Below are 25,139 nucleotides of genomic sequence, written 5' to 3'. Positions count from 1 at the left end.
TGAATGTTTTAAAACTTAACTATAAACTTGTATGTAAGATTGAAAGTCAACAAGCTAGTAAATAAAGGATACAAATGTGGTGAATTAATGAATGTTTTAAAACTTTGAACTATAAACTTGTATGTAAGATTGAATGAAAGAGAAGTGTATAATTCATACTGAGTTAAATATATTATTAAATAAAGCGGTTTATTGCGTATATTTAGCAAGAGTATATGAAATATGAAATACTATCTATAAACGAATGGGTCGAAAAAATATCGAATATTTGAATGATTTGTTTGAAATTAAATTGATTTTTTACGATCAGAGTTGAATTGCAACTTTCTGAACATGTATGGACGCTACATTCTTCACAATTGAGTCGTTCACTTCGCCGTAAGCCCTTTCATTTTTCGCGAACACTCCCTTTAAAGACGACTGATAGGAATTCATTTTAATAAAATCATGCTATTGCAGAAAACAAAATTACATGAAGTTGCTGTAATGAGTGATTCAAGAAGTTGCTGTAATGAGTAATTCAAGAAGATGCTGTAATGAGAAATTCAAGAAGTTGCTGTATGTAAGGAGGAATTCAAGAAGTTGCTGTAACGAGGAACTCAAGAAGTTTCTGTAATGAGGAACTCAAGAAGTTGCCGGAATGAGTAATTCAAGAAGTTGCTGTAATGAGTAATTCAAGAAGTTGATGTAATGAGTAATTCAAGAAGTTGCTGTAATGAGTGATTCAAGAAGGGGAGGGAGCGTGGCTAGAATTTATTAACATGGAAATTCAAAAATTTTCGTTCTTTAAGCCCATTTTCCTACAGGGTGTCCTACAATTAATAAATAGTTTTGAATGTCGTCTTTCATATACTATATTATGATATTAAAGGCTTATTATTACAGTTTATTTTGTTTAAAAAATCTTTTGCTCAAACATATTTTACTTTGAAATCAATTTTACTATAATATGACTCCAATATAATATTTTTATAATTGTCTTTGGTATCTATCAACTGAACAAATTATGGAAGAAGACATTTAAAGTAGTCTTTATTTATTTATAAAATCGCCTAGCACTGAACAAAATTTAAGTTCCATAAACTGTCTTAATGCCGATAAATGCGCTTTAAATTTTCTTAAAGAAATTTAGCTGTATTCTTTTCGCTATTATAGTTTTCATAGTTAAGAAATGATAATCCTTAAGTACTAATCCAATTAAACTTTTTAGCTACTTAAAAAATTAATAAAATTGCCTGTTTTTTTAGAAAAAAATTTTAGGTTTACAATTTGTGATGGAATTCAATAGGATTAATTAAATTCATATAAATACCAGGAACTGTGGCATATTGTATAACTGAATGAATATTTAAATGATGCTTCACAAGTTAAACTTATGGTACAGTGTGTCCCAATAAACATGGTACAGTGTGTCCCAATAAACTTATGGTACAGTGTGCCCCAATAAACTTATGGTACAGTGTGTCCCAATAAACTTATGGTACAGTGGGTCCAAGTAAGCTTATGGTACAGTGTGCCCCAATAAAATTATGGTACAGTGTGTCCCAATAAACTTATGGTACAGTGTGTCCCAATAAACTTATGGTACGGTGTGTCCCAATAAACTTATGGTACAGTAAGTCTCAATAAACTTGTGGTACAGTGTGTCCCAATAAACTTATGGTACAGTGTGTTCCAATAAACTTATGGTACAGTGTGTCCCAATAAACTTATGATACAGTGTGTCCCAATAAACTTATGGTACAGTGTGTCTCAATAAACTTGTGGTACAGTGTGTCCCAATAAACTTATGGTACAGTGTGTCCCAATAAACTTATGGTACAGTGTGTCCCAATAAACTTATGGTACAGTGTGTCCCAATAGACTTATGATACAGTGTATCCCAATAAACTTGTGGTACAGTGTGTCCCAATAAACTTATGATAAAGTGTGTCCCAATAAACTTGTGGTACAGTGTGTCCCAATAAACTTGTGGTACAGTGTGTCCCAATAAACTTATGGTACATTGTGTCCCAATAAACTTGTGGTACAGTGTGTCTAATTAAACTTGTGGTACAGTGTGTCCCAATAAACTTATGGTACAGTGGGTCTCAATAAACTTATGGTACAGTGTGTCCCAATAAACTTATGGTACAGTGTGTCCCAATAAACTTATGGTACAGTGTGTCTCAATAAACTTGTGGTACAGTGTGTCCTAATAAACTTATTGTACAGTGTGTCCCAATAAACTTGTGGTACAGTGTGTCCCAATAAACTTATGGTACAGTGTGTCCCAATAAACTTATGGTATAATGTGTCTCAATAAACCTATGGTACAGTGTGTCCTAATAAACTTATGGTACAGAGTGTCCCAATAAACTTGTGGTACAGTGTGTCCCAATAAACTTATGGTACAGTGTGTCCCAATAAACTTGTGGTACAGTGTGTCCCAACAAACTTGTGGTACAGTGTGTCCCAATAAACTTACGGTACAGTGTGTCCCAATCACCATGGTTAGACTATATTTTTGAAAGCTCATTAGACCTTCAATATTTTTTATTGCACATTATGCCATGTATCAATTTTCAAAGACGGTATTCAAGTCGTCTCTTAATTCCCATTTTTATTGGGACACCCTGTACACTGTAACATATGGGTAGGAATATCTTACATTTAATGTACTTTTTTATCTCATTTACTTCAGGAGAAAGGAAGATTTTTAAAGTCAATTTTTGGCATTTTGGTCTTAATGCATAAATTAACAAATTCGTTGATTTTATAGTTCGCGGGAGAATTTACGTCATTTAGTTTTCTAAAAGTATTCAAAAATAAAAGAATACCGACGAAAAGTACTTAAAAAGATCAAATTAGAGTTTATTATCTGTCTCATCGTAGAGCTAAAACGTGTTCTTTTCAAAAGTGCATTTACATAACAAAATTTTCCTGAAATAATTTTAGAGAAAAATGTTTAAAATAACACAAAGTAAGAGAAAACTTTATGATGTAGAATTCATTATTTTAAACAAATATCAAATAAATGAATTGTATTTTTAATTTCTCGTATTATACATATTAACCAATATTAGCAGGAATGAATTTTCAAGGTTGGCTGCAGAAATTGGCATCCATGATTAAAAAGGGGTAGACCCTCCCACCATCATCAACAACTTTATACTTATCACAATAGAAGATCAAATTTTTCAAAATAATTTCAAATCATTTTGTTCTGAATAAAAATATAATTTTTTTTTTTAGAAATTAGGAACAAAATGTGAAAGATAATTCACAAATTTTAAGTGTTTAAAAAATATTAAAACATAAAATAACTTTTCATAATTTTGATTATTTATTGATTATTACCAAAAAAAGAACTTTTACATAAATTAAAAAGAATTCATTTAATTGCAAGTTAGATTGTCACAACAATGATTCAACAAATATTCCAGATACATTATTTGATTTGATATAATATCAAAATAATATCAATGTTTGGTCTAAATTTTAGAGTGAACAATTTTTCGTAAATCGGACAACCCCCTCTTTAAAAGGAGGATCATTTAGGATTACGCCGACAGTCCCTTTAGTTTATCATATTCTAGGATTGAGCCCACTTTCTAGCCCATTATAAAAATGGTAGTAGCTAAATGAGACCTATTATATTGTTTCTATATGGTAAGCTAGAGTTGAAATATTTTTCGTGCGAGAAATCCTGCAGACCCTCCTCAGTCTAGGGCTGGGCACTGTTTTATCTTTTTAATCCGTTTTTTATTAACGATACAGAGAAGCACAAGTTAATAGTACATGAAGTACACAAAGTACGCAAATTACGCAAAGTATACAAAGTACACAAAGTACTCAAAGTACATAAATTACACAAAGTACACAAATTACACAAATTACATAAAATACAGAAGGAACCCATAGTACTGTGCACATTGACCAAGGCTTCTATGAAATGTTGTACACATTTTCTTTTCTTACTATAAACTTACTTATACTTTTGTGTAGCCCAAGACATGCACATTTTAGAACTATAAAGCATTTTATTTTATCTTTAGTTTTAAAGAAATATTTTGCAAAATTCGCATAGATTTTTTCACATGATCTTACCTGTAACTATTTAATGAATGTGTTTCCAGTTCGTTTTAAATAAAAAAATCTATTTTTTCCGTTCATGGCGGAATTAGTTAATTTTCAAAACGTTTCCCAGCCCTAAATGAGTCCACGGTGTTTGGTTTGGCTATCTGATCCCGGCAGATGGGAGAAGGAGATCTGAAATCCAAACCAAATAATTCCAGTATGTAGTAGAGTAGCACTTTTTTTATTCTTTTATTATCACTTTAAACTCAGATATGTAAATTTTTTGTTAAAATCAAAGTTTGTTTTTATTTTTCTTTAAAATAAGATATCTATATTATAAAGCTCTTCTCTCATTAATCTATATTTATGTATGTTTTATATATATATGTTTTATATATGTATATATATATATATATATACATGTGAGCTATAGCTGGTCTTTACCAAATGTGCTGACATTTTTTAAAGAACCCTGGGTATCCCTTTGGGTAACAAAGGTAAAAGAATTAGATTTTTTTTTCAAAATTCGATTTTTAAATTCCACTGGCAACGCCGGGCACTTCAGCTAATAATTTATAAATTTATCGTTTTCTTTTATTATTTTTGCCTAATAAACATAAAAAGAAGGCTTAATCTCGATTTATTTATAGAATAAGAACCTCCTATCTACTTTATCTATTTCTAGAAAGTAGAAGAGGACCAGTATCTCTACTTTATCTATTTCTAGAAAGTAGAAGAGGACCAGTTTCTCTACTTTATCTATTACTATAGAAAGTAGAAGAGGACCAGTATCTCTACTTTATCTATTACTAGAAAGTAAAAGAGGACCAGTATCTCTACTTTATCTTTTACTATAGAAAGTAGAAGAGGACCAGTATCTCTACTTTATCTATTACTAGAAAGTAGAAGAGGACCAGTATCTCTACTTTATCTATTACTAGAAAGTAGAAGAGGACCAGTATCTCTACTTTATCTATTTCTAGAAAGTAGAAGAGGACCAGTTTCTCTAATTTATCTATTACTAGAAAGTAAAAGAGGACCAGTATCTCTACTTTATCTATTTCTAGAAAGTAGAAGAGGACCAGTTTCTCTACTTTGATCTATTACTAGAAAGTAGAAGAGGACCAGTATCTCTACTTTATCTATTACTAGAAAGTAGAAGAGGACCAGTATCTCTACTTTATCTATTACTAGAAAGTAAAAGAGGACCAGTATCTCTACTTTATCTATTACTAGAAAGCAGAAGAGGACCAGTATCTCTACTTTATCTATTTCTAGAAAGTAGAAGAGGACCAGTATCTCTACTTTATCTATTACTATAGAAAGTAGAAGAGGACCAGTATCTCTACTTTATCTATTTCTGTGTCGAGTTCCCACATCCTAGTGCCTGTACCGGAGTTCTCTAGATACTAATCTTAACAATAACAGAGCAATAACTCAACAAGGAAACCAGGCACCGTAAAAATTAGACTAGTATGGAGATGGTGTGTGAGAACCAGAATAGTCTGGAATAGGAAGACGACTTTAAGACTCAAGTTATGACTTTAAACAAACATGAACACGAGATTCAGCAATTTTGGAGTTTAACAGATTCCTTTAATTTAACAATTGATTTAAATAAGTTGGTTAAGTTAATTTAAGTTAATTTTAATACGTATAATAGTATAAATAATTGCTTTGTAACATCAAATACACTTTAGGATTCGTTGTCGTGCGCTCCCCCCCCCCCCTTTAGAGAAGCTATTTTAATTGACAACTCCTCTATGTTTTCGTGTTTTTGTGTACCCATGTTGTTAAAAGCTTGATATAAATCAAAATTGAATTTAAAAGTCGTCTTCATTATATTGATATAATCGCCTACCACCGTATTTAAGTATTTATTAAGGTTTCAAGCAACCTTAAATTCTGCAAACTTTTTAATTTACATAATAATACTTTTAATAAACTATAATGAAAGACAGAAAGCCAAGTACAATATTCAAATTATTCTTTTCATTTATCCATGTATTTATGTATATTTACTATGTTACAGGGTACTAGGTATATGGTAACCGCCAAAAAAGTCCTTGGAAAAAAAGTTTCCGGAAAAAAAGTCCTAAAATTTCACACTAAAAAAGTCATGTGGAAAAAAGTCCCAGGAATCCAAAACACAGAACTTTATTTCCAGTGACATTTTTTCCAAGGACTTGAGAAAATTCGGACTTTTTTCCAAAGTTCTTATTTCCAGGTTTTTTTCCAGAACCTTTTTTTCCCGGGACTTTCTATATTTTCTATATCGAGTAGATTCTAGGTATATTTTCTATATCGAGTAGATTCTATCACATTTTATTCAAAAAGAATTACACTAAACCTAATGTTTCTCGTCTCACAAAGATCTTCAGTAGTCAAATTCTTTGATCGTATATATATATATAAACTTATGTAATAAATATAGAAGTAACCCCCATATTTGTAAACCTGAACAAACCTATATATATTACGCTATAACATTATCTGTACCTTAACTATGTTTGTTAATTTCTGAGAAATCCTTCCGTTCCATATCATTAACAGGTATACTATAGATTAGTTGTACATGAACCTTTGCTTCTTTACGTTTAGACACGTATTATTTCTCGTGTAGAGAGCATAGAGTCCGAGAGCGTGTTGTATCTGTACGATACACATTGAAGAATACATAAAGTGGCGTATCTGTATGATACACATTGAAGAATACATATATAGCGGCATATCTGGATTGATACAGACCGAAGTATTATTTTAGAACATTGAGTTCTAGAGCGAGTTGTATCTGTACAATACAAATTGAGAATACAGAAAGTGTTGTATCTGGATTGATACAGACTTAAAAGAAACTATTAGAGTAAGGCATTTGTTAGATTTATACAGTTCTTGATCAATTCTTCACATCATCATCATAATTAGAATTGTTCCAAATAAATGCCAGACTTTTCCTAACCATGTGATGTTAAGAATCCAAATCTACATCTCATGAGTCTAACTACGGATCTATTTAAGGATCTGCAAACGGATAATTCATCCAAGAGTGTCCGCTAAATGGACTGTCAAGTAGGGAAGGGCGTGGGCGGACTAGGCGTGTCCGAAATCGACAAAGTTTAATTAAATATGGTAATCGTTTATTCAGACTAGCAACAAAAGTTAGATCCGACGTTTTCAAAAGTTTATTACGTCGAAATTATTTTTGCGTTCCGATGAAGCCTAGTTGCGGGCGTATTCCAGCATAGAAACTCTTTATTTTACATTCTATGAATAATGCAGAAAACATTTAATCATATACAACTGCTTAGTTGTATACTGACATAGACGGAAACATACACACAACAATGTGCTGGTGTACCAACAATTAAGACCGGGCCGATTATATGGGGTGTCACTTTGATTTTACCAACCACGCACCTCTGCCTCTTTAGTAAAGGTAAATTTAACCTGTTTGAAGCATAAAGTCTGACCGCGTCAACCTTGTTGCACCGGCTAGCCCTGTCCATAGAGCTAGGTACACTGCAAACTGGGACCGGAAAGATTGACCCGGCTCGGAAATTCACATGTACTACGGCTGCCCGTGCAACTCGTTTAAACATTTTGGTAGCCCTTGGGCCTTGATATAAATATTTCAATATTTCAATGCAGTACACACCGAAAGCTAATTTGAGGGTGTATGGAACAATTCAAATAGAACTATCTTCAGGGGAAGATCGATTAAGTTATCGGGTTCCGGAGTTATGATCGGACAGTCAAACAGAGATTACCACCTGATAAATATAGATATATATCATAATTTTTACTATTATATTTTTTATTGTTAATATTGTTATTGTTATTATTATTATTAGGATGAATGAATGTTGTATTCATGAAGATACTTTAACTTTAAACCTGCATTCTTGAATTCTTTTCGAGAAATATTTCCAAAAATCTATTTTTATATATTTGATCCTAGCCAAGGTTCCTAGCTCTCTCTACCACGTCAAACTGAGAGTAATCTCGAGGTTTTTGTTCTCAAACATTATTTTTTTTTTGGGGGGGGGGCACATAAATTTCACTATCAGAGACTTGTTCATTTGGCGTCCTACCCAGTTTTGCCATACATAGTCCTGTATGTATACGGTACAGTTTACTTTAGCATCTAATTTAAAAGTTGACCCGGTACTTACATAGTCCTGTATGTATACTGTACAGTTTACTCTAGCATCCAGGTTGAAAGTTGACCTGGTACTTACATAGTCCTGTATGTTTACTGTACAGTTCACTCTAGCATCCAGGTTGAAAGTTGACCCGGTCCTTAAAATGAAACAGAAACAATCAACACTTGAATAACGAAGTTTATTGAATTGATAAAATCATTTTATATTCCTTGTTCACAAACTTGTTTCTAATAAAATCACGAAACCTATCATGTATAAACTTATTAGATACAGAGCGTCCTATATCTTATAGGATTATTTACAAGCTTTAACACCATAATACGCACAGAATCTTGTTTATTGTTTCTGCATGGAAGTTTTCTCTATTCAACGTTTTTAATCATATAATATTATGATATCACATTTTATCTATCATATCGATCATATTGGATTATCTCCTTGTTTTTACACCAAAATACGCATATGATTCTCATGAAAATCTCTCTTATACAATGTTTGAAATTTTCTATCCCAAAAATCAGTATAGAGCTATTCACGATCTAAAAATATATAAACAGGGTTACCCACAAAGTATGAGACTGAAAAGACGACCTGAAACTCATAAAATATGGCGATTACAAGGTTAAGTAAAGTCTTCTATACCTTGAATATTGTCTTTTAATCTCCTATCATTGACAAGGAAACGGAATAAACCAGTTTACAGTTGCAGAGAATCTTTAATAACAAAGCTGGGATATTTAATTTCTATTATTCATTTATTGAAAACTTTTTTTATTTCGTGTATTTTATAAACTTTTAATTATTCTTAATGCAATTTAAGTAATAAACCAATGAAACAATTGTCAACAAAAGGGAGAGAAAACTGTAACATTTTTCACTCTTCAGAAGATATATGGAATTACTAAAAAGCCCCTTTCCTCCCACCTTCAGAAAGGTTCAGGCAGCTATGAAAGTTGCATTAGTTTTTGAGAGTGGATCGACTTTAAAGTGTCGCAAAGTCATGGCCTTTGATTTCATATCATTTACTCACTTTGTGTGGCCCTAGACATGTACATTTTAGAATGATTGTTTTTTTAACTAAAGTTACTAAGACGTAATTTTGCTTACGAGCTTTCTATATTTGGATCACTACTAATTTAATACTCTTTTCTCTTGATATCGCATTTTATGATTGACAGGGTTTGCCAAAAAAAAGGTGCCATACAAGACTTTTAGCATGAGTATAGTTTAGTTATTCAGAGGTGGTTTTCTGAACTGGTGTTTTTCGTTTTCTAAAAATGTGGTATGATGACATGGACTGCAAGGCTTGATAGATTTTCGCACATTGCTTTGAAACTAAAACTGGGTTTGCAAAACTTTTGCAGTTTCTTTAGATTTGCTTTATTTGATGGTGAGATATATCCTCTTGAGCCGATTTCAGAAGGGTGAACAGACACATCCCCAGTTGTTATATCTGTGATAAAATGACTTGTTCATCTTTTGAGTGTTGGCATTTGAGTGTTGATATTTGTTTCCAAATGGGACAATAAGCTCAAATAAATATAGTTCTTACCATAACCTATTTTTAAATATAATCGGTTCAGCCGTTTAACATGATTAGAAATTTAACCATTTCAAGTTTGAGAATACATTTTTTAAACGAAAAATATAATTTCAAAATAATGACATCATATCAATACGCTTATATTTAATCAATTATATCTAATAACATCATGAAGTATAAAAAAATTTGTTTTACCGTAGTTTTTTTTGAAATGTGTATTTTTGTTTAAAAATAGTGACGTTAAGATTTTCTCTGTACTCACATTCATTATCATTCATTGCTTTTATACTAATACTATATTACTCGTGATGTCACTGACTGTAAATTTCGGAATATCGATTTTTTAATTATTTCTAGAAAACTTTGATTTTTGAGCCTTTTAATGAGTTGACAATCGAGAGATTTCAATTTGAAAATAAGATTTTAAAAAAAAATATTAATTTTTTTTGTAAAAATTGCGAAATTTACGTCTAATCCTCTCTCTGTCTGGAGGTCGAGGTATTATATTTAAATAAGACAAATTTTTCTAAACAATTCATTCCTGAGATAGTCTGGCCAGACCAGGTAAAGGTAAAAAAGAACCATTGCAACCTTCAGAGTTCAACTTTTTCTATATTCTATTTTTACTTATTTTTTGGTGAAAACCTTTTTTAAATTCGAGATATAAGGTTTTTTAAAAATATTTTATCCCCAGAAAAAAATTATTGCAACTTTTTAAGTTCAAATTTTTCCTTTGCCTTATTTTGCTTATTTTTGTTGGTGGTAAGTTTTTTTAAATCTGGAATATAAGGTAATTCTGAAGGTTTTTTTTCTTCCCAAAAAAGAACCCTTGCAACCTCATGCAAAGTCAATTGTTTCTTTATCCTAATTTTATCAACTTTTTTTGGTGGTAAGTTTTTTTTTAATCTGAAGTATAACGACTTATTTTAGCCCAGAACAAGCACAAAATCAGCTTCTATCTATCTGCATTTAAAATAATAATTAACAAAAAATCGTACTTTTTCTGTAAAGTATCGAGGCATCTAACTCAAAGGCCGTTTTTTGTTTTTGTTTTAATATTTGTGACAGAAACAATCTTAAGAACTGACGAGGGTCAACCCAGACCGAAATATATTTTCAATAAATGTGGAACTAACATCTACTTTTTTTACTCTACAGAGGTTTGGTCCATCACCATCAACGAATTTTAAATCAAAGGCAGTTGTCAATTGATAACGATATTAGTGTTTTTTACAATGAGAATAAAAAAATCTGAAATAATAAGACGACTTTTAGAATCAAGTTTTAACTTTAATAATAAGCTAGCTGCTTAAGATTCTTGTAAAACTATTTTTTTGTAACAACATCCACACTGATAACAAAAGTAATATTAAGATTACAGAAAAGGCAGACTACATTTAGGAAATGCCAAAACTAGAGGGAATTTTGTGACTATTAATTCTAGAATTTTACCTCTAAAATTTTGTTTACGAATAAATGCCATAAATTGTTTCTCAGTTCATGTCATGTTTCGTGGGACACCCTGCATCTACCTATTTATAGCCGGCCAACCGTAACACCGTCACACAAAATAGGTTCAGATTTACCGTTTCGTCATTATTCTAGGAGGTCGCTTTCGGTTGACTGTTGACCAATTTCGAAAATTTCATGGGCAACACCGGGTTTAATTATGCTGTACACTGTACAATGTACAGGGTTATCGACCTAAAACTCTTGAGATATATGAGTCAAAAGGTTGATTCTTATCCTTTTCCTCGAAAATAATCAAAATTGCAACACTTACAGATTTTGCACATCAGAAGGAAGCAAGTTATTGCATTTGCAAGGAATAATCATAATCTAAAAAATCTAAAAAATTCCGTGAAAGTCGTCTATAAGAAGTCTCATCGTTTGTGTGTAACCCTGTATATCAGGTACAACTGACAGTACATGAGTAACCCTGTATATCAGGTAAAACTGACAGTACATGTGCAACCCTGTATATCATGTACAACTGACAGTACATGTGTAACCTTGTAAATCAGGTACAACTGACAGTACATGTGTAACCCTGTATATCAGGTACAACTGACAGTACATGTGTAACCCTGTATATCAGGTACATTTTACAGTACAAAGAATATGAAAAATCACTTTGCATTTTCAGAATCAAGATGACGTTCATTAATTAATTCTATAAAAATGAAAAAAAAAAAAATTAGAAAAAATCTTTTGAACACAAAGATAATTAATTCTTAAATTACGAAGCTATTTAGTCCATTGTTTTGGTTTTCTAAAAAATTAATTTAGCAAAATGCACAGGTTCATAGACCTCAAAGTAACACAAATTTGTTGCAAACAAAATATTCGGCATTTTTAGAGCTGAGAACTTTGAAATATAAAAATATACAAATTCACTTTGATGAGATCAAGCCATTTCTTATTGACCAAATATCAAATCTGAATGCTTAACCCTCTGTTTTTGTTAATCTCGAGAATAACATAATCTCGAGATTATGTTAGTCTCGAGATTAATTATTTAGATCAACAAATTTGATTCTATGGAATGCCCGATTCGTTTTCTCGACTGGAAGGGCCTTCACTTAATTTCTCACCCATTTATTTAGCAATACATTTGTTAAATTAGTTTTAAGAAACATATTACACATTTTTCTTCACAAATTAATTTACAAAATGGCCGACAACAAATTCTTTATTTGTTAGAAATTGCGGTGGTCTCTTTATTTATTTTCAAATTTATTTTCAATTTATTTTCAAAGCTGTGTATGGCCAATACAATTTACGAACTATATTCCTGCACTCTCATTGAAGAAAACAACGTACGGATATTCAAAGAGAGAGAAAAAGATTGGATTAAGGACTAAAATTAAAAGTTTCCACAGTAGTTATTTGGATTAAGAAGTTGGGATTAAAGGTTATCCATTCTAAAGTTCCCAGCTCTGAGCTGAAAACTTTAGAATGGGATATCCTTAATCCCGATCGGTCAATTAATCTGGAGATTAATAGCAAGAGGAGAAAAAGCACTATTTAATCTTGAGATTAAGGAAAAGAGTGGATCAAGCCTTAATCCCGATCTCCACCATTCAAAAGTTCCCAGCTCTGGTCAAATATAAATTAGATATCAATGTTTTTATTTCTATAAACTGTTTATTTTCATTTGCAGTTTCGCAGCGCATTTCTTATTTTTATAAAAAGCATTGGGGAAACTCACGGAAATAAACACTTTTCCGGGGAAAAAAAACCGACGGTATCTTCCACAACTTTGATCTGATTTTTGATCAGATTGAGGTTTCAAGGGTACCTTTGTGAATCTTGAAACTATACAATCTGAAACTGAACAACTGAACACGTTCCACAATCTCTAATTTTCTAATCTTTGCATATCTTTGCAACCTGATGTTGTAGACCTATGATATTTGATACTAGCCAATCTTTAAAATAGGTTTTCACCATTCACTTGTAAAGATTTAAGGGTTCGGAAATTTGAGTTTGTTGCAAGTAATCAGTTTCTTACTTTTAACAATGAAATATTCATTCAGATAAGACTTTTTTTTATAAAACCCATCATTGAAAAGTCTTCAATGGTGAACCTAGTTGAGTGTTAACTGATTGTTGAGTGCATTATGCAGCAACATGTACTGCACTTCATTTACATAACATTAAACTTGGATCATATAAAAAGTGTCATATTTTCTTCTCACGTATAAGTAGTTTTTTTGATTTCATTCTTTCTTTTCAGTTATGAAATATTTTTATATATTATCAAAAAAAATTACCAAACCCCTGAATACAAACCCCTGGCTACAAACCCCTGGATACAAACACCTGGATACAAACCCCCGACTACAAATCTCAAATTCCTTTTACTTTCCTTATTTTTTCCATGCTACAGCTTCATCGTCGTGTATATTAATACAATGAAGACGACTTTCGATTTTAATTTTGATTTCTTCCAAGCTTTCAACCAGGATGGAAACTTTTAAACATGGAAACACATCGAATCAGCAGTTAACAGCTTCTATGTGTTTACTTGTAAACTTGTAAGTTGAAAAATAAAGAAGTCGTCTTCCTTGTATTGATATAAACGCCAACCACTGTGAAATTAATTTTATTTGATGTTATTACAAATCTCAATTCGTTTTAACACCTGAGCCCTTTTTTACATATTTTGAGCTTCAATCATTTCTTGAAATTTTTTTATTAATATCTAATTTAGTAAATCCACAAATTAAAATTAAAAGGCAAGATAAAGTAAAAGTTTAGTACAAATCAAAGGGTTGTATTCTCGGAAATCAATAGTTTTACTTTTTTCTAAATTATCTTAAACCCCTCCCATTCTTCTATCCCATTCTTCTATCCCATTCTTCTATCCCATTCTTTCCAATTTCATAAGATAAACTTTTTTTGGTAGAAACACATTTTTATAGTTCAAGGTCGCCTTGTTTTTACTCAGAGACAGTCGCAACAAAACCTGAGTATTACTTGAGGAAATTATACAGAAACATCTGATAGACAAAAGTAGTGCTTTGCAATTCAAAAGCTTATTGTGGTTCTTCACTTATACCCTGGCATTTTACGCAAATACTAAAAAAAGGAATCTCTGCTACATACTTTGAATTTTTTATCTGTATATCTTTGTAGCTTTATTTGGCAAACCTTAGATATCTCAAACCATTGAATTCTGTTAAAAATAATCTAAGTTTGAAATTTCAAAGGTTTAAACCATCCGGTTGCAAAACTTTAGTTTATGGCAAAGACTCACATCCTGCAGCAAGGTTTAAAAAAAGTTTACTAAAATTTTTTTTTATCTCCCTGAAGCTAATAAAGTTGAGTTAATGCAGTATAACCCGTTCTGGTAAAAAATATAAAAAGGATAAATTTAAGAATTATTATAAACACATTATAAATCCTGTTGAAATATCTTATCAAACCCTTAAATAAACATTATATATTGCATCCAGATTCTAGATTCTAGATTCTAGATGACAGAGTTTATTTAGCAACATAAATTCTTGTAAAAAGCCCCACTTTTCTTTGAGTTGGTGTTCTTTAATAATGTTTCTCCAGAAAAAATACAATTGAAAAAAAATTAAGTTTAACTATTTTGCTTGTATAGTAATGAGTAAAAATACGAATGTTTTATTTTTTTAGTTTACAGTTTCAAGTACAATTCTAAAATTTTTAATGATCTGTCTAAAAAAATCAAACTTTATTTAGCGAAATTTAACCAATTTATATAAAAAATTCAATAATTTTTGGATTAAAAGTGAAGATTATTATGCTGTGAGTAATTATTCTTTCAAAAAAATTGACATGATTTTGCAACCGAATTCAGCAAATTCGAAGAAAATCGTAGATTTAACCCATTTATCATAAAAATCATAAAAATCATTAAAACTATCAAATTGGGATGTGCAGATATATTTATATGAAACCAATCTTTTTCCAAACAACAAAAATACTTGATTAATTATTTTATCTACCAACATAATTATTATTTTTTTACAATTAAATCGCATGTAATCGCTCCTAAAATAAAAAAAAATGGTTGTTTATTTATTTGTTTATTATTTTTTTTACTTTTAGTATTTATATATTTGTTTAAAAAGCATGGTTATATTAATTTATTACTTAATTCATATGTTATGTAGACATTTCCCCCTCCCATTGGACATAACTAATCATGTTCATTTAACAATAATTACTAATTAATTCAAATGTTCATCCGGACATGTCAATCAAAAACTGGTTAGTTAACTGTTAGGATTCGAAAAGCCCCGCCAACCCGGCACCTGCTACCCATTTCCAGGCCAGATTTCAGGCCACACAACTGCCTGTACTTTTGGGCATGCGCAGTAGGGGACCCAGGCAGTTTTCAAGCAGTGTCAAGATTCTTCAGTTCAAGCAGTCTTTCCAAAACTAAGGCAGTGGCAGCACATGTGTTTTATATTTCGGCGGGATAAAAAGAAAATTATGATTTAAACTTTTTTGCTTCAATTTTCAATTTTTTTCTAATTGCAGAGAAGGAATTTATTTTCAAGTTCTTCTCCATTATCACTGCTCCAATTGTGCTTTTCTTTAGTTTATCGGTGGCAAAAAAGTAAACTATAAATACAGTCATTACGCATTGCTCCTGGTTTCGTTGATTTCCAGCTTTTGTTTTTAGTGGATTTTCTGATTTGTGAGTGGGTGGGTGTACACATCTTATCTGTAGCTGTCATACCCCTCCACCCTCCACCATGCAGTGAAACTTTGGGTGATTGTTGTCTACATTTAGCCAGTGTAGACTTTTATCTGATTTTAAACTATTCATGTACACTGTACACTGTACAGCTTGCAGTGAAGACCAAAATTCCACACAAAAAAAATTAACTAATGTACAGTTCTGTTTTTTTTCAAAATTCTTTGAATAATTGTCAAAATCTATTAATTAATTAATTAATTATTTTTTTTTCAACACGTTTATCGGTTCTGTATAATGTATAATTAGTTTGTTCTCGCTGAATCTGAAATGTTGAAAAATATTGAATCTAAAATCATGAATTAGTCCTGGGCTGGGGAATTAGCATATTTAATTTATACATTGTATACCAAGCACCAGCTCATGATTCACTTATTATTATTAAAACTATTTCCAAGAATAAACTACCCCCCCCCCCCTCCTCGTCATGCCCATATGATGTAGAACCTATTGAGCCCCATGTTCTCCAATTCAATTATTTACACCAAACCAAATCATGCCATTTTTGGCAACTTGGAAGGTTTGAATTTTCTCTTTCCTTAATAGAAAATGAACAAGATATGGTGTAAAACATTACAATGTGAATTTTAGTAAGAACTTGTTAATTTATTGAAAACTTTAAAATCGATATTTACGTTTGTTCATGCAATCATATATAATCGAATATGGGCAGATCGATTTTTATAAAATATTTCTGTTTTGAAAAACCAAGAAAAAAATTCTCTTGTTCTTTTTTGCTGATAAAAATTGAAGGGAAAGAGACAAAATGTATATTTTTTATTCAGAATCATAAAATCCAAAATATCAAAAAAAAAAAAAAATAAACAAATATCTAAAAAGTAGTAAAAATGTTTTTACAGAGAGTTTAAAAAAGATATGGCTTCTTACCATGAACATTTTTAATTTAATTTTAAAATTCGATGATGGTGATGGACCAAACCTCTGTAGAGTAAAAAAAGTAAATATTAGTTCCACATTTATTAAAAATATATTTCGGTCTGGGTTGATCCTCGTCAGTTATAACGATTCTCATACTCCAATTAAACTTTTCCAAAGGTCCCAAACCTTCTCTAGAACGCTAACTTTTAGATGGTAGAGTCAATTTTAGTCAATTTAAGTTATACATTTTTATTAAAATATTTTGAACATTTTTGTTTTATGATACTTTTGAAATCTTTGAAAGCTTTTTCAAATATGACGATTACGAATCCAATCCAATAAATTCTTGAACACGATTTTCTCAAACTCAACTCAACTCTTGAAATTATCAAACCCAGCCAGAAAGGAATTGAGTCTTTGGCACAAACTCAAATTTTCTAGTCCCTATATCTTTGTAAACTGATGGTGTAAACTTTTGATATTTCAAACTAAGATTATTTGATCTTACAGAATTCATAGCTTGAAATATTTAAGGTCTACATCATCGGGTTTTAAGGATGTAGTGAGAAGAAAATCAGAGTTTGTGGCAAAGACTCAATTCCTTTAGAATCTTAGTTTACAATGAACATTTTGATGTTTGTCTTGCTGGGCAAATAAAAATCTACAATTTAGCATTACAAATATAACAAGTTTTATTTTATTTACATAAATCACAATATGCTTTCAGATATAACGTTTATAACATTATTATGATTAGATGAGTTATTATTATGCCTAAACATTCACGTTTTAACCCTATTCCTGCTGGGAAGGGGGTCAATTTGACCCCCCCCCCTGTAGTTTTTTTTATTAGACCCCACCCCCCCAGCATATCCTGGTTTTCAAGTACCCCAGCAGGGATAGGGTTAAAAATGCTCAATTGCTGTGTTAGAGCATGCCCATCTTGGTTTGCTGTGTATATCAAGTGGAATCACCGTCTAACAAGAAATGTCGCTTTTTGGTTTTGAAAAATGAAAAATATCTCTCTTTTTGATTATCACTGCAAAGCGTCAATAAAATTCGGCTTTTGAGAAGCAGACTATTGCTGGTTTTGAAAATGATATAACTATGTAAATGTGAATGGTTAGAACGTGAGGAGTCGGAGGATCAATGATATCTATAATTTCCATACTATCTCGCTTATATTCCGTACATGAAATCATTGCATATTTTTTATTGTAAAATTAATGTGACAACTCGTCGTTATTTTCAGATTTAAGGTTTTTTATTTATATATTTTTTTAATCGGAACTTAGCCAAATTTTCCCCCTGGCCTGGCAAAGATGCCTCCTGGCAGAGTTTAATTTGGCAAATTCCAAACAAGTAACTTTGTCATTTGGCCAAATGTTTTAATAGCAAAGAGCATGCTGCCAATATTTTGCATGAAAAGCTGCCCCTGGCAAAATAGTTGAATCAAAATGTCTGAACTGAATTTGATATTAAATCTTTGAAAATGATACCCCCGTAAATTTCGCATGCACTAATGATAATCATTATAGATAAATTTATTAATCTCTTTTTAGCATATAGAGAATATATATAGATAAATAGACGGATAAATATATAGATTAAATAGACGGATAAGTATATAGATAAAATAGACGGATAAATATACAGATAATATAGACGGATAAATATATAGATTAAATAGACGGATAAGTATATAGATAAAATAGACGGATAAATATACAGATAATATAGACGGATAAATATATAGATAATATAGACGGATAAGTATATAGATAAAATAGACGGATAAATATACAGATAATATAGACGGATAAATATATAGATTAAATAGACGGATAAGTATATAGATAAAATAGACGGATAAATATACAGATAATATAGACGGATAAATATATAGATAATATAGACGGATAAATATATAGATTATATAGACGGATAAATATACAGATAATATAGACGGATAAATATATAGATTATACAGACGGATAAATATATAGATAAATACCTGTACCAAATAAATATATAGATAAATACCTGTACCAAATAAATATATAGATAAATACCTGTACCAAATAAATATATAGATAAATACCTGTACCAAATAAATATATAGATAAATACCTGTACCAAATAAATATATAGATAAATACCTGTACCAAATAAATATATAGATAAATACCTGCACCAAATAAATATATAGATAAATACCAAATAAATATATGCCCCCCCTTTTCCACTACTTTATAATTTCTCTTTTATAAAGCAAAGCGTTTTTATTATTCAAAGCTTATAAAACTGTTCAGTTTTTAATTTTACCCCTCCCTCCTTTTATGAACAAATTTATTGAAATCCACGCCTTTTTCTGAAAAAAATATGTTAATTTAATAATAATAAAGTAAATTCTAATTATTTCTCAAGTATAAAGGGGTTAAAACTGCTGTTGTCAATCATTAAATGCACTTTTATACAATGTACTATTTATTTCAAGTTTATTATCAGGCCCCCCCCCCTCCTAACCACCCATTTGCGTATTTTCTAATCGGGATTGTGCATCAATCTTCTAATTCTACTTCTAGCTAATCAATTCCAGTTGTTCACTGTGCCAACTTCACGATAAAATGATACCTTAAAGAAACCAATATATGTATCATGTACAAATTAAATATATATATATAGGGTTTTCCAAAAAATAATACCTTTTCAAAACGTTTTTTTACATTATATCTTTACCAAGCCACTCTCTCATTTTGGACTTGTGGGAGAATATTCTGTTGAAGACTGCAACTTTTTTTAGACTTTTAAGTAAAATATGTCAAAATTTTAGCAAATCGGTCTAGACAAACTAAAATAAAATATTACTATATTATAGATATAAAGGAAGTGCCACAAACTCTGATTTTCTAATCCCTATAACTTTGAAAACCAAACGTCGAATACCTTAGGTATTTCAAATTATGAATTCTATCAAATCAATTAAACTAAGATTGAATAAGCAAAGGTTTACACCAACAGGTTGCTTAGGATAGGGAACAGAAAATTTGAGTCTGTGGCAACGGCTCAAATCCTTTACTTATTTTTGTATGATTTTCTTGGAAAACTTTCAAGTTTCAACAGATTATTATAACTAATCGTTTATAAAACTATAGAATCCCCGATTCTCCGATATCTTTAATTTATTCATAAAACTTTTTTTAACTGGTCACTTAAGCGCAGGCTTTGATGATTAGTAAGTAGCATGCAATCAACTTTTAAACTAATTAATTTGGTTAAATTTCATAGTTTTTGTCTCCCCCCCCCTCATTACACCAAATTTTGAATGTTTAATTAGCTGGCCTAGACACTTAATAACCCTTCATATCTAATTAATTAATAATAATTTTTACCAATTCTGTTTTTGGAAAAATATTTTAAAAAGTTATTGATAAAAGTTACTTTTTGGAAACTTTTGAAAGCAAGGATTTGATTTTAAATACCAAAATCTTTTTTATTTCTTTTTCAGCGAAAAAGATTTGTATTTTTAATTATAAAAGTTTTTTTCATATGCCTCCTAAAACGTAAACATAAATATTGAACTAATATTCTATTTCAGAATTCAATGGATTAGATTTATATAAATGTAAAAAGCTGTCCAGAGGTCCACATTAAGGACAGTTTTAGGGTTGGGGGAGTTAAAAAAGGGCATGAGGGTGTTTAAGGGATGAGGGGAGACCTCAAAAATGAGTTGGACTGGCCTAGAAGTTTATTATACTCCAGGTAGGACAAATTAATATTTACAACAGCATCCTTCAAAAGACAATATCATTATTCATCCGAAAAATTTTAATGAAATTTTCAAAAATAAATTACAGCTTTCAATCCATAATAATGTCTAATAATGCTTAAAAATAAACAAAATCAAGCAAATATAATTGCAAAATATTAAGGTAAAAATTTTTTGGAAATTAAAATGGTGGAACAAAATTGCGACTATAGAATCAGCTGTTTAGGTTCTCCTGGCTGCCGAGCAGTGTTGATGTGTATACGGGAACTAGAACTAGAAGTAGAATTAATAAAACTTGACATGTATCAAAAATATGAACATAAAAAACCTTGGTTCATTCGGGTAATACTAATTATTACCATTATTATTATTGTTATTATTATTATCGTTATTATATTATTCTTGTTATTCTAGATGAACCCCCAGCACACAGTACCAACTATAAATGACAATGGCTTCATCCTCTGGGAAAGGTAAAATTTTAGTTTTAAGAAAAACATTTGTTTTTCAGAACTAAAAAAATTGTTCTCCGGCTTTTGTCTTTTTCCGCTTTGCTGCCGAGATCAGAATAGCCGGCAAAAAACGGAAAATGACCTAAGCAGGGGAATAACTGCAGCATGCAGAGAAGCAGCATGATAAGGAGCAAAAGCATGCAGAGGAGCAGCACATGGAAAGAAACAGCAGCATGCAGAGAAGCAGCAGCATGCAAAGGAGCAACACCATGGAGAGGAGCAGCATTACACAGAGGAACATAATCTTACAGAGAAGTATCAGCATGTAGAGGGAAAGCACGAGGCAGTGAAGACTGAGCAACACCATCTAGGGGAACAGCAGCTTGCACATGAGAAGAAGCATCATGCAGAGAAGACAAAGCAGCAAGCTAAGAGAAGAAGCAACAGGATGCTGAGGAGAAGAAGTAGCTGCATGCAGAGCAGACAAAGCAATATGCTAGGAGAAGAAGCAGCAGCATGCAGAACATAAAAGGCAACGAAGCAGCAGTATGCAGAAGAGACAAAGCAGCACGCGAAGAGAAGAAGCAGCAGCATGCAGAGGAAAAGAATCAGTAACATTCAGAGAAGAATAAGCGGCATGCTAGGAGAAGAAGCAGCAGCATTGAAAGGAGATGAAACAACGAAGCAGCAGCATGCATGAAGAAGAAGGAGCATCATGCCCAGGAGAAGTAGCAGTGTGGTAAGGAGAAGAAGCATCATACCTAAACACAGATTTAACAATGCACAATTTAAACTCTTAGTTTAATGTAAACCATCATACATGACATATTGATTTGTTTAAAAATAATATGAATTGTTCAATTTGAAGGTTTAACGGTTTAAAGATCATCTATGCTAGATCAAATCGTGATCGTATTTAAAGTAAAATATTTAGACATCTTCAATTCTACGTATGACCTCTAATGTCAAAACAATCTTAGATTAATCTTATTGCTTCAGTGTTAAATATTAAATCTTCATTAGACTTTAGAAAAAAACCTGTTTATTTTTCAGTCGAGCAATAATGCAATACTTAGTCTCCAAATATGGGTCCCATAAGGTAACTTTTAACATAATCATCATTAATAATACTGTCTTTAATGCAAAATTTAATTTTTTATTCTTTATTTCATTTGCCATGTCAATAATTTTATTATCATCATCATTATCATTATCATATATTTATCATATCATAAACTGTATCACTAACATATCATTATTTTTCTTTTAAATTTTATATATATTCATAATTTCAGAGTGAACTGTACCCTACTGAACCTATGGCTAGAGCGGCTGTTGATAAAATACTATTTTTTGACATTGGAACCCTATACAAATCCTTAGTAGACTACTTTGTAAGTAAAATAATTGATGATTTAAATAATAATAATAATAATGATAATTTCTAGATATCTTATGTTTATCAATCTTTACTTATTATTATCAGCATCCCCAACTAATGTCTGGGGAGGAACCTGATGAAAGAAAAGGGAATGCTTTCAAACAGGCCTTGGACTACCTAGACCAATTCCTTGAGACTAGTAGGTATAGCTCTTTTTGTAGTACTTTCAAAGCTTTAGTCTTTTCATGTTTCTTTCGAAGTCCTAGCCTTAAATATGTATTATATTCCTCTCATTAGTCTGTTCTTAGAATTAATCCTTCATTATTCTTATTTATTTTATTTTCTTAGCTCTTGATTTAATAGAAATTCAATTGACTAAGCCATATTGTAGTCTTGGCTAGAGACACTTGATACTTATAGTACTTTTGTAGTCTTGGCTATGATTCTTTTGTAGTTCTAGTCATATAGGTTTATTAGACTAGTGCTTTAGTCCTCGCATTAGTCCATTCTTAGTTTTAGTCATTTACTTAGTCACAGAATCTATGTAGTCTTGGTCATTGTTTTTTAGCATTCATATTTTTGAAGTCCCAGTTAATACCACACGCAAATCTGCCTCTTTAGTAAAAGTAAATTCAACCTTTATAAAGCATAAAGTCTGACCGCGTCAACCTTGTTGCACCGGCTAGTCCTGTTCATAGAGCTAGGTACAGTAAAAACTGGGACCGAAAAGGTTTACCCGGCTCGGAAATTCAAATGTGACCATAGTTCAGAATTCGTATAACATTTTTATATTCCTATAGTTTTTGTAATTCAAATTTTCCAGTATGAGTCATAATTCTCTTTAGTCTTGGGAATGATTCTTCAGCAGTCATATTTTTATTTTTTTTGTTCTTAGTTTGAACCCGTTGATTGTGTTTGTCATAGATCATCTTTATTTTGTTCATGGCTTGTTGGTAATCTATAAGAATGTACTGCAGATTGCAGTGCAGAATTAATATAAAATGTAAACATTACATATTTGTAGATATGTGGCAGGGGATACCCTCACCATTGCAGACATTTCAGTTCTAGGTAAATACAATAACTCCTGGTTCAATTCTAATAATTTTCTTTTTGTATACATTGCAAAACAATAACAAAGAAATTCACGGATTTTGCAAAAAAATTTCGTGGATTTTTTAAATTTAATAAAATGGAATTTATTTTTAAATTTTTGATTATCCATAAACCTTCCCTGGGGTCACGTAACATCCCACACAAAATTTGGGCCCGATCGGTTTAGCCGTTTTGACTGTTAATTGGGTACAAACATGCAAAGCGACATAAATAAAATAATAATATATTTATGAATAAATGGCTGATCCCGAATGGTGCTTATGACGACTTTAATAAAAATGAGGGATTAAAAGAGAAATAGTATCAAATGTTGATGCACACTTTTCAAAACTGTTTATGCTCGGTGAATTATAAAAAATATAATTTTTTCAGGCATTTGTATAAATGGGTAGAGCGATTAAAAAAAGAGCTTCCTTACTACGATGATTGCAATACAGGTATTCTGGAAAATCAATAAATCAACCAATCAATCAATAAATCAACCAATCAATCAATAAATCAACAAATCAATCAATAAATCAACCAATCAATTAATAAATCAACCAATCAATCAATAAATCAACCAATTAATCAAAAATAACTTATTATCTAAAAAGAACAAATATAGCATAGAAACCGTTTATTGAAAGACATGCCAAAGAGTCGCTTTTTACAGACAGGACATTATACTACAAAAATACGACATTTTTGCAGACAGGACATTATACTACAAAAATACGACATTTTTGCAGACAGGACATTATACTACAAAAATACGACATTTTTGCAGACAGGACATTATACTACAAAAATACGACATTTTTGCAGACAGGACATTATACTACAAAAATACGACATTTTTGCAGACAGGACATTATACTACAAAAATACGACATTTTTGCAGACAGGACATTATACTACAAAAATACGACATTTTTGCAGACAGGACATTATACTACAAAAATACGACATTTTTGCAGACAGGACATTATACTACAAAAATACGACATTTTTGCAGACAGGACATTATACTACAAAAATACGACATTTTTGCAGACAGGACATTATACTACAAAAATACGACATTTTTGCAGACAGGACATTATACTACAAAAATACGACATTTTTGCAGACAGGACATTATACTACAAAAATACGACATTTTTGCAGACAGGACATTATACTACAAAAATACGACATNGTCCCTTTATTTTTATTTTGTTTCAGCAGGTATTGAGACCTTCAGGACTTGGACCAGAAACCAGAGATTGAGCAAGAAACTTGGATCAAAATAAAAAAGAAATTAGAAAGTTTCAAACAGATTTTAAAACACAAAAAAAAGTGATCAAAAATTCTTATTCTTGTATTATTGTAACTTGATGTTGTAAACCTTCGAAAATAAAAGGAAATTTATTCTTTACCACAAACTCTGATCGATCTAATCCTTTTTTCTTTGCAACCAAATTCGCAGACCTTCGATATATCAATCTTAGAATCATGTTAGATCAAATAATTTTGATTTTAAAATGTCAATGGTTTACACCGTCAGGTTTCAAC

The 25,139-nt window shown here is 31.0% G+C and overlaps 1 protein-coding gene across 1 annotated transcript; it reads left to right on the top strand.

Annotated features, from left to right (window-relative positions):
• Positions 1-20,478: 20,478 nt before the first annotated feature.
• On the top strand, positions 20,479-23,813 carry LOC111707703 (glutathione S-transferase 1). Its single transcript, XM_023480843.1, has 8 exons — positions 20,479-20,647; positions 20,881-20,996; positions 21,069-21,127; positions 22,160-22,205; positions 22,402-22,500; positions 22,593-22,690; positions 23,512-23,558; positions 23,806-23,813. The coding sequence occupies exons 1-8, from the start codon at positions 20,611-20,613 to the stop codon at positions 23,811-23,813; spliced, it is 510 nt and encodes a 169-aa protein (XP_023336611.1). The 5' UTR covers positions 20,479-20,610.
• Positions 23,814-25,139: the final 1,326 nt, after the last annotated feature.

Source organism: Eurytemora carolleeae, unplaced genomic scaffold, assembly GCF_000591075.1.
Source record: "Eurytemora carolleeae unplaced genomic scaffold, Eaff_2.0 scaffold828, whole genome shotgun sequence".
In the NCBI taxonomy this organism is placed as follows: Eukaryota; Metazoa; Arthropoda; class Copepoda; order Calanoida; family Temoridae; genus Eurytemora; species Eurytemora carolleeae.
The sequence above is the reverse complement of the archived record's forward strand: the minus strand, read 5'-3'. Positions and strand labels throughout refer to the sequence as shown.

What these genes read in the sequence shown, in the direction of transcription:
- LOC111707703 (XM_023480843.1), top strand. Translation starts at nt 20,611, where the DNA reads ATGAGTTGGACTGGCCTAGAAGTTTATTATACTCCAG. An exon ending in AGAAGTTTATTATACTCCAG is followed by an intron (nt 20,648 to 20,880) that starts GTAGGACAAATT and finishes TCAGCTGTTTAG; the next exon opens with GTTCTCCTGGCTGCCGAGCA. An exon ending in AAAAACCTTGGTTCATTCGG is followed by an intron (nt 20,997 to 21,068) that starts GTAATACTAATT and finishes TTGTTATTCTAG; the next exon opens with ATGAACCCCCAGCACACAGT.